The 11,132-nt window shown below is 31.2% G+C and overlaps 1 protein-coding gene across 1 annotated transcript; it reads right to left on the bottom strand.

Moving 5' to 3' along the window:
• Positions 1-385: 385 nt before the first annotated feature.
• LOC110640825 (NAC domain-containing protein 90-like) lies at positions 386-2,311 on the bottom strand. Its single transcript, XM_021792343.2, has 3 exons — positions 2,059-2,311; positions 1,547-1,842; positions 386-791 (listed from the first exon to the last, which is right to left on the bottom strand). Exons 1-3 carry the CDS (start codon positions 2,306-2,308, stop codon positions 483-485), a joined length of 855 nt encoding a protein of 284 aa, XP_021648035.2. The 5' UTR covers positions 2,309-2,311; the 3' UTR covers positions 386-482.
• Positions 2,312-11,132: the final 8,821 nt, after the last annotated feature.

Consider the following 11,132-nt stretch of genomic DNA (forward strand, 5'->3'; position numbering starts at 1 on the left):
TTGCAGTGGTATTGGAAATCAAAATGAAAAGTTCTTATGTATTTTTTCTTGTCCCACAGGTGTCTTGGAAAATCTGTCGATGGCACTATGAATTATTAAAAAGCGAGGGGAAAAAAGGGAAATGACAGAAGGGGAAAGAGGAGGCCTGGCTGCCACCAATGATGATTGTTGGTGTGGCTGAAGGCAGAGAAAAGATAGAGAATTCTATGGCCTATGTGTATCTATTAAATCTATAGCAAAGTAACATATTAAATCAGAGTAATGAAATTAATAATAGCGGAAATCCAACGTAATTTCACACTTTCATTTTATGTGAAAATCGAAAGCAAATACATAATGGTCAACTTCCTTAACAATAATTTAAAGGAAGTTGTTCATTGTGCATAAGTTTTAGCATGTGTTAAGTAATGCACACGCATAAAAATTGTAGAGTGGACATGAAGAATTTGGATTCTAAACCTGCAAATACAACTCTCTCAATATTACAGCCCTATATCTGAACTCCATCGAGCATAATCTTCCCAATCATATAAGTCCTCCCAATCCCAAAGTGGTTCATTATCTACAGCCATTGCCATTTGAGAGGACGGACCATTTTCTTCTGGACATGAACCCTCAAATGTACTTCTGTCCACCATTAATTGTGGGTTCTGCTGATTTGTTCTTGCTTCCTCGCTGCTAACTAATTGAACACTTGGTTCACCCATTAGCACCCAAATTGGCCTTCTATCGAAGGCTCTCCGGCATTTTGAATTCTTGTACACACGACACAGAGTAAATTCTTGCCTTAGCTGCAAAATATATAGAGTTAAAAAAATGAATATCATTAAAGATTTTTGTATCAATAAGTGGTATGAAAGTCGCTTCTAAATTTGCAAATTGATCTAGTTCAAATCCTCGTAAGAGCAAAATTGACTTCTTGCGAAGGGTTTTTGCATCATCATTGGAAGTTAGATTTAGGATTTGTGTATGCATGAAATAGGGCTTGTTGGTCCTGAGAACTTTCTTTGGTGGTTTTTCCCCTCAATTTTATTTATCTCTTAATTCTAATAAAATTTGTAGTTTTTTTTTAATAAACAATAAAATTTGCAATTTATTGATAAAAAAGAGCCAATTGAAAAAAAAAAAAAAAAAGGTTAAAGTTTCTTGTGCATTCCACTTGTACTGGAGAGTTAGACCTAGTTTTATGCTATTAGGCTTGAAGAAATTCTCATTGCAGAGAAAAATTGTTTTAGGGTTTTGACACCCAAAAGAAATCCTGAATTGTAATTTTCATAATTATGTTATCCTAATTGGTTGTGGGTAATTACAGAGATTACTTCCAAATAGATCCTTCCCCAACCCTAATTTAAAAAAAAAAAAAAAAAAAAAAAAAAAGAAAAAAAATCCTTCCCAAGCCTCATGCCCAACAGCCAACAGTACGAAATCAACGTAATTACGATCTACGGAATTTCAATTTTTAAGTTGTAAGCAAAATCATGCAAAGAAGCAAAAACCTAATTTGCTTCTGACAAATAAAAAATATTATAGATCTTAGAGTTCAAACCGTTGGATTTGGACCAGTAGAAGAGGATGCTTCTTCTTGTATGACTCTATACTCATTCATTTTCCATTCTGTCTTTCGTCCAAGTGGAATTCTTCCCATGTAGAAAACCATAGTCCTTTTAATGGCAATGCACCGATTGTTAGATGAGGAGTATACATAACCAGGTGAGCCAGTTGATTTCCAATATCCAGTGGTGGTGAGTCGATTTGGCCTCCCTCCTTGAGCTTCCCTTTTTTGTCTGGGAATGAAGAAAAACCACTGCTCAGGGTCTTGACGACATAATTCTCCCGATAATTCTGCAGCAAGCAAAAACAAAGCCAGATTATATCAGTTATAATCTATCATTCTATAGGTAAAAGTGTAAAGTTTTTCGTGCTGAGAAAAGGGAAGCTTTCGGCTGAAAAGAAAATAATTATTAAGAAGGCTCAATTATACTTGATTGTGAATTCAAGTATAAAGAAGTATTAAGAAAGAGAAGGGAAAACTGAAAGAAAGAAAAAAGGATATTATACGTGGGAGATCCCATGGATTGAAATCATAAATATCAAGGACAGGAATAACACGATCAATAGCCTGGTTCAGGTCATTTCTCTTCCCTTCTAGCTTGTTATGCAGATAAAAGGAGATGAGCTCTTCTTCTGTTGGGTAGAAACGAAACCCAGGTGCCAATGCCTCCATAACTTCTTGTGGATGGATATATATTCTGGTATGTAGTTTCATTACTATATATAGGAAGCTAAAGCTTCTAGAGAGATTGTTCATCCAATCAGGAGTTAGAGGAAAGAGGAGGAGAGGCGCAGCACACACCTGGAAACTTTCACGCGCTAACTCCATAGAAAATCTTTATAGCCTTATCCCTTTTGAGTTTAGTCAAGTATTTGTCTTCCGTTTGCTACATAATACAAACCTTCTCTTTGTTTTTTTTTTTTTTTGGCACAATTTTGGAATTTTTCATACTTAACTTGTTTAGTAGTTTTTATTTTTCATTATATACACCATTTTTAGTGTTATTATTATGATTAATATTGAAATTAAAGTGTTAAATTCTCTCTCTCTATATATACATGAATTATTTAAACCTTAATTACTTAAAATTTCTTTAATTATATTTAAAATTACAGTATACAAATTTAATTAAATAATTCTAAGGATTCGCTATAATTAGAAATTGAATTTATTCACTATTTTGTTCACCTGAATTTGAATCCATAAAAAGTCATACTAAAATGTTACTACTTTGTGAATCCTCCAAATTCTGATCTTGATAGTCCTCTTCTGATTTTGATGGATAAAAATATTATTGCTTTGCTCATATTTTCAATTTTCAAATAGAAGGACTTTGTCCATATAAACTTAGAGGACACAAAACATAAACTTTTGTTTGTAACTATCCTTGCTACTTAGTTGGAGAATTAAACACAACATAATTTTAAGCCTCTATTTGTTTCCTTAAAAATATATTTTTAAAAATATTGTCTTAAAGGCTAAAATGTTCAGAAAAATTAATTAATAAAATAAATATTTTCATAATTTAAAAAAAAAATTAAGACCAAGAAAGTCCTTTTAAAATTTTAATAAAATTATTAAAATGCGAAAAAATTATAAAAACATGCATCACATACATAGACTTTGCTCAATTTAAATCTAAATTAGAGTAAAAATCGATTAAAATTGGATTGATTAGAATGTGTATTGAATAGAATAAAAATTATTATTTTTTTATTTTTAAAAAAACTAAAAAATCTCAGCGATTGAATTTTGTTATAATTGGATGGGATTGAATTGGAACAAACCAAGGGGACCCTGGAGGCCGATTTCAATTCCCCTTAACCTTGAACTTAAACTCAAAATCGACCCTTGACCTCTGTATACATGCGTACATACATACTTATTAGTCTATTGATCGTAATTGCCATTTTTACCCTCAGTAGTCTTCAACAATTAATGGTAGCCGCTATAGTTTATCATTTTTTATTTTTTTTTTTTGTATCTTTTTCTCATAAATAAACATACCCTTAATATTAGACTTTATTATGAATGAGTCTTCATAACTGTTCACATATAGAAATCTCTCGCATGAATTTCTGCATTCAACATATATATTCATAGCAACAAGACTTGACGTAAGACCTTGCCTTAAACGTATTATGATGGATGATACGTTGTGTTACAATTTAATTAGAGAAATATGTTGCCTTGCTTATATATATATATATATATATATATATATATATATATAACATAAAATATTATTATGATTATTATATAAAACGAAAAAAATACATGGATCCACTACGGCCAGATGTGGGAAATGGCCACGGGACGTCAGCAACAAGACAAATTTGCAAACCTGCTTGGGCAAGAGAGAGTCCCTATGAATTAATTTCAAGAACCAAAACAAGACAAAAGAGAGCTACAATTTATCGTGTTATTCACTTAATGAAATAAAAAAAAATATGAATTAATATACAATTTTTTTAAATGTAAATAAGAATTTCAATTTCTTGTACCTCCAGAGAGATTCTCGCATTCTTGATATAAATAGTCAAAGAAATGGGACATCTCAACAGAAGAATTTTGAAGCCAATGCTATGTTTAATTAATTAGCAATTTTGCACTGGAAAGAGAGTGAGAGAGTTGAATTATGAGAAAGATTTTGCGGCTGCAAGGAAATTTACATGCCCACAATTAAGGATTTAACTTCAATTTAGTTGGCTCCTTCTTCCCAGCACATTGATATGCTTAATTTGTCTGCGACAGGAAATGATTCTTGTTTTTCTTCAATTTTCCTACATGCTTTGTGGTTACTGTAAGGACATTTTTATTTTATTTTACGTCAGATCTTATTATGCCAAAAACAAGTATCCTACAAGAAAGGGCTTTATATTTTTTATTTGCATATATATCTAGGATATTATGCTTGAGTGATCATACTTAATATTTTTTATTTGCAGATGACATAAGTATATATTATGTTTGCCAGAAAGCTTAAGGGAAACAGAGATCATGAATGCCTGTAGAGAGGTTGAGACCACAACCAAATGTGATAAACCTACATATTTGCTATAAGGTGCGGCTATAGAAAACTTGAACTTATATGAGAATTAGTTTATTAATCCTTATATTAAATTTGTATATTTAGATTTGTACACTTTACCTATACACTTTAATTAATTTTACATATATTTCAATATAAATATTTAATCTAATAATTATTAAGTTCGTTTTCATATGCACTCAAACTCAAACTCATATCAGATACGTCCTTCACTATATATTTCCAACAAGCACCACCATAGGGCTTGACAATTCTTGTGAAGAGATAAAGAACCCCTAACCTGAAGTGTCATGCACATAAAGCAACATTAGGCCATCTAGTCACTACAAGTAGGGGGTAGCTAGTAAAGCTCTTGCTTTGACAAACCCTTCCATGGTTGCTGTGCTAGACTGAGACACTAATCCCAAAATACCAATAAATAAGTACCACAGACTCCCCCTTAAAAATAAGCTGTGGTTGCACAACTGTAAGGTAATTGTGGTAGGAGACAAGACTATTGTAGTCCACAGGTACATGTGCCAGTCCACATTAATTGCACTCCAATTGACACTCTTCCATTAATTGAATGGGCAAAGATATATAACACATTGTGGTATCAAGTATTAACCGATCCAAAATTTACTTGCTTATTCCCATTTCTTATTTCTATTATCCACTCTCTTAAGCATCGAAGTGTCAAGTTGGGAAGACCCCACCTTAGCCGTTTAACCAGTTATCCTCAACCCTCACCCAGATTTTGTAGCAGTTTTTTAAATGTCTTGTAGTGGATCGGCCTACCTCACCAAACAAATGTTTTAACCTAGCAAGGGGTCTTCCCATCTCTTTTTGTGGCTGCCCAAGTCCATATATAAAATGTCCGTCCAATCCATGTTGAGGTCATTCGAGGATTCACCAGATATCAATAGTTATCAACCTATCATTCAAAAAACTATCCTTATGTAGTGGATGGTGGACCTTTCTAATATGCTATCATGATAAGCTCTTCAAGATAGCGTTACATACCATTAGAGAGATCCCTTTCGGTGGATGTTTTATATGGAATGACAATTGGTAGACGTCATGTCTTCATCAAGCATTAAATATAAACCTTTTCATTTAAATCAAGCAACTGAGTCAATTGAGTTCTATTCAATCTTTACATACCATTCTCTCTATAATCATCCATTTTTATCTTTTAAAAAATAATAAATCCAATAAAGTTAAGTGAAAATCATGTAATGGATCCACATAAATCTCTCAAACTGGGGATTTCAGTGTGAAAGAAGAATATTCTGTCAATAAAGATGTGGTCATGGAATTTTTTTCTAATAATTTTAGGGGCTAACAGGTATCAATTATGTTTTCTAAATTTAGTTTGTATTATTCAATGTTGATACCAAATCTAACTTTTTTCAGCGTTGGCATATTTGCTTCTTCCTTTTTTCTTCAACATGTTGGATAAAATGCTAATGTGTGTTCTTTTTGTCATTTTCTTGTGTAAACCAAAAAAAAAAAAAAAATCCTCTGTACTGAGATAACAAATAATGAGCCTTTATATAAATTCTTAAGCATGAGTCCTGCCACCTCCATGCATATATATATAGTTCTAAAATTAAAGGTGCATTTACCATTTGTTCTTAAACTATGTGAATTCCTTAGATTATTTTCAACTCTTTTTATCTCATAAGACAATGGAAAGGTAACACAGGCATTATATAAAAATTAAAAACAATTACTCTAAGTCGCAAATGTTAGAGTAAGCTTTATTTAATTTAAATTGAAAAATTGAATTAAATTATTTTTTTTTATTCTATTTTTTATATAATTAGATTAGATTTATTTAAAAAAGTAATTTCAATTAATTCAATTTAAAAAAATAATTAGATTCAATTTATTCAATTTTATTTAAATCATATTCACCTGATTTGATGGAACTCACACCTCAAACAAATGTCAAGGTTTCATCTTATTATTTTTAATTAAGAATTTTAAAACAATAAATAACAACACCATTATTAATAAGATCATCATAACAAATACCCTTTATCATCTAAAGAAAAAGAAGTGCAATTAATTAAAAAAAATATTCAACATATAGTTGAATATGCTTTTAGAATATTTAGGATTCCCTTCTACATATTCTCTTTGAGAGTTATATATTAATAATTAAGCCATTGGATGCATTAGTTATTATTAAAATTCTCTATTGCTAATATAAAAAGAAAAATGGTTTAGTAATTCAAATATGAATTTGCCTGGAAGCAGAAGAGGCCATATGGCTCAACGTGAAACACATTTTCTTTTAAGCATTTTCAATATTACCACTCAATTACCTGAAGGGCTGAGCTGAATTCAATCCATTTTGCAACATAACATTGTTTATTGACCATTAGGCTAAAACTGGGCCACCTTTTGCAGGTCTTTCTTTTACACGTCTCATAAGAAATGGAGATTCACAAATCACAAGTAGTCAAATTTCGGCCTTCCCTGTGTGCTATACCAATTACCAGCATCTGGTTTTCTCTCTCTCTCTCTCTCTCTCTGCTGGGCATTGATTGTTCACCCAGCTCCATATTTTCTTATCTTAAGAAATAATAAAAATGTAATTATTATGTAACCGCATTCACATATTGCTTATAGGTTTAGTCAGTCCAGAGGCGGAATTTGGCAATCCCTCCCTCTACATTTAATTTTGAAGTTGAGTTAAACTCTATTTATTTTCTTTGTATAGTATTGAAGTTCGTCTCTACATTGATATTGAGTCACCCATAAAGATAGTCAATCTTACAAATTTCATACTTGAAATATTTATACCTGGTCATAAGAAGAGTGTATTATCCCATATCGGTTAATGCTAAGAAATTAGAACTAAATACAAAGATTTGGCATATTCTCCTTCATTGAGTTAGCTTTTAAAATTGATTTAAACTCGATCTATTTTCTCTATGAATAAAGATTATTATATTCAATTTAATTTATTTTTTAGTTTTCATCTTAAAATTTTAATTAATTTTTATTGAATCAAACCAATTAAGTTTATTAAACTAGTAAATCAATTCACTAGTATTTTATAGTTATAAATAATTCGGAGAACATATATGATGGCATGGTTGATTATGAAAAGCGGAAGTGCTTTTGGTAGCTTTTGACTCTTTAGCATTTGGATTGCGTTCATTGGAAATCAATGATTTTCAACTTGGAGTGTTTGGAGTGCTTTGGAATGTTGCTTTTTGCTTTTTGGCAACGTAGGTTACGGTAACGCTTCCATGGTCATGCACCTTTGCCTAAGCCACACCATTCTCGTTTTCTATGTGCAAATATTTGACATGAATTCAACATGTGGTATATACATTTAAGGGTAAATTATAAGCTAATTTTTTTAGATTTATCAAACATTACGAGTCGGTTTTTTTATTCTTGAATTTTAAAATAAATAAAATTTTGAAATTTGATTTATTATTAATAAATTATTTTATCTAAATTGTCGTTAATGAGTGCTAAAATACTTAAAACAACCCTAATTAATTAATGTCTTTCTCTTTCACTTTACTCCCTCCCTGTTTTTTAAACTTATCTGTCTCTCTAAACAAACTAAATTCATAAACCCAAATCAATTGAAATCAAAATTCAATCAAAAGTCAAAATAACCAAAAAATTGAACCTTAATCTAGGATTATTTGTCACGATCTGATTTTTGGGCCAGACCGGCACTAGGACCTAGGCCGGCATAAAACCTCCGAGACCCGTAATAAGCCTCACCATTTCCAAACCCATAATCAGGACCAAAATCAAGGCCCAACATGTAAACAGAGAAAAAAAAAAATAAAACACTATAAATTTACTTGCACCAACTCAACCCGATTTCTATAAAAAAATCCCATATTAGGAGGGTCTAACTTAACCCTGATGTACAGCATGTACAAATCATCTCATATTATAAATTTTTCTTTAAATTATACTATATATTCATAAGTCAATGTCACAGTGGAGTTTTAGTAATTAAATAAATAAGCAAATAAATAGATATAATAAAAGCTATTAAACTATGAAGCATAACCTGTATAAGGAAAAAGCAAGTTAGACTTGAAAAATAAACTTGCTTCTCTTGCAACCTGAAAAAAATATTTAAACAGGAATAAGCGTTCGACTCAGAGAGTTTGGATATTGATTATAGATATAATTTCTATAACTATCTAAAACTAGTGCAGTCCTACCATGAAATGTACATCCAACATATAAAACAAATAATTCACTCAATATTTACATGAGAAGTTAATTTGGAACTACTCACACATCCAATATATCATATCAATATATATATATACACACACACACATATATGAGAGTTGATCTCCTATACAGCTCTCTTAATCCAATACCTGCCAGTGAGGTCAACTCAAGCTGGACTTTCACTTAGTAATCCCAATGCGAGGGCCAGCGAGATTAACTCAAAACCGTGCTCACCCCTACTTATCCATATATAAGGATGAAGGAACAGAAGTGTGAAAAACACAAGTTTATACCATTGAATTCAAAAATTTTCACCTAGGGTCACATGCATCATGCAAGATTTATTTTTTATCTATTTGATTTCAATGATAAACAACATATTAAAACTCTTTTAATATGTTTTTGGATCTGTATTTGCCATTTAAGATTTTAAAATTAATCAGATTAATTTTAGAACCCTAGATTAAATCAAGAACGATTACACTAACCTCTTGATGCACTACAGCGTGTCTGCGCCTTTGAGATTCATCTTCAGGACACCAGATGTTGTCCCTATAGCTTGTCCACACCAAGAACACCTATGGCAGCCCTTGAACAGCTTCTAAAGCTTTTTCTATTAATTAGAAATTCAAGTTCTGCCTTTTAAGAGATTAGAGATGTAAACAGGACACTAGAAACAATTTCTAGCGTTCTTAATTCAAGAGATTGATGGCTAATCTCTTTGAATTGATGAGAGATGAAGAAGAATATATGAAAAGCCTCAAAGTGGCGTGACAAAGGAGACGAGTGGCTGCTGGTTATTTTTTCTTTTCATAACCACACTTAAATAGCTAGGTTAACACATTAAACCCTTGCCTGTGTTAAGTGTCAAACCTATATTTAATCTAGGTTTAAGTGACCCAATCACATTGTGCCAAGTGTCAAACCTATATTTAATCTTGATTTTAATCATCTTACATGATTAAAAAACATTTGGCAAGCTTATGTGTAATCCCATGTGTCACCATCTCATGGTGCCACGTGTCACACTGTGAAATGACCAAAATGCCCCTGTGTCTTAATTTTTAGTTCTTAACCCAAAATAATTATTTTCTTCTTCTAATTAATTTATATCAAATATAAATTAATTAATTAATCTCTATTAATTAATTTCTCATCAATTAAATTCATATTTAAACACTTTAAATATAAATTTAATTTATACTACACATCCAATAATCTAGATTTGGTTTCAAGTCATGCTAGGGACTTTGCAATTTAATTGCAAATCAAACCTATTTAATTAATCAATTAAACTCTTTAATTGATTAATTAAATCATATTTAAATAGGTGATAACTTGTGTATGTGTGTGACTTACTAGGCTCATCACTAATTGGCAATGAGACATGATATCAACTCTTAATATCATCAGAACTCTTTCTTACCATAAATGATTTCTCTAAATCATTTTATGAACCTCATAGACCATGGTTAACACTTAGCATAGCATGCCATGGCCACCCAATTAGTAATAAGGTTTACCTTAAAAGAACCTATAATCATATGTTACCATGCACTAGAATCTCTCTGTTACAAAATTTCAACTCAAGCTGGAGTCATGGTTTATGTCAAACTCCATTTGCTATAAATATTATGTTCTCTTTTAATTCCAGTTCTTGATTAAAAAGATTTTCTCATCTGAAACTCTTTTCTGAATAAATCTATCTGTCCTGGCCAGGAACTTGAAACATCAAGAACAATTAAATGAACATAGGATTTTATCTCTATTTACTTAGAGGAACAGATTCCATCTTGATCAACACCTACCTCCATATATAACTAGTAGGAGCCAACACATGCCCATATACCCATACATAGTACAAGTATGAAAGCAGTATCAAACTCAAACTACCTATATACAAGATAACTGTGCTATCTCAGGTCTAAAGATTATATGCACTGATATGATTTATGACAAAACATTGACAAGAGTAAACTCCATGTGCTTGTCATAAGTGTCACTGGTTCGGCCTACTTATCATTTATAAGTGCCTATCATGTTTGTTATATGGCATGAGACTCACCATTCCATCTTATTTATATCTCATATAAATAACTTGGGAACAAACATGAATACAATCTTTCTGAATAAGTCATGTCCTTATTATGAAGTATCCTCGATTGTGAACCTATTTATGTACTTTGTGCTAGAAATATTGTCACTCATATTCTTAACAACTTAAGAATAATATTTCTAACAAAATATCAATGGACCTTTTCTATTACACATAAATATATTATGTAAACGGAAAAGTGGAAATGCCTTTTATTAATAAAA

Source organism: Hevea brasiliensis, chromosome 5 (assembly GCF_030052815.1).
Source record: "Hevea brasiliensis isolate MT/VB/25A 57/8 chromosome 5, ASM3005281v1, whole genome shotgun sequence".
NCBI classification, from domain to species: domain Eukaryota; kingdom Viridiplantae; phylum Streptophyta; class Magnoliopsida; order Malpighiales; family Euphorbiaceae; genus Hevea; species Hevea brasiliensis.

Bases quoted from the DNA above. Each gene is read 5' to 3' on its own strand.
- LOC110640825 (XM_021792343.2), bottom strand. From the start codon at position 2,308: ATGAACAATCTCTCTAGAAGCTTTAGCTTCCTATATATAGTAATGAAA. The intron at 1,843-2,058 runs GTATAATATCCT...TGCTTGCTGCAG, and splicing joins CAATCCATGGGATCTCCCAC to AATTATCGGGAGAATTATGT. The intron at 792-1,546 runs GTTTGAACTCTA...TATATTTTGCAG, and splicing joins CTACTGGTCCAAATCCAACG to CTAAGGCAAGAATTTACTCT.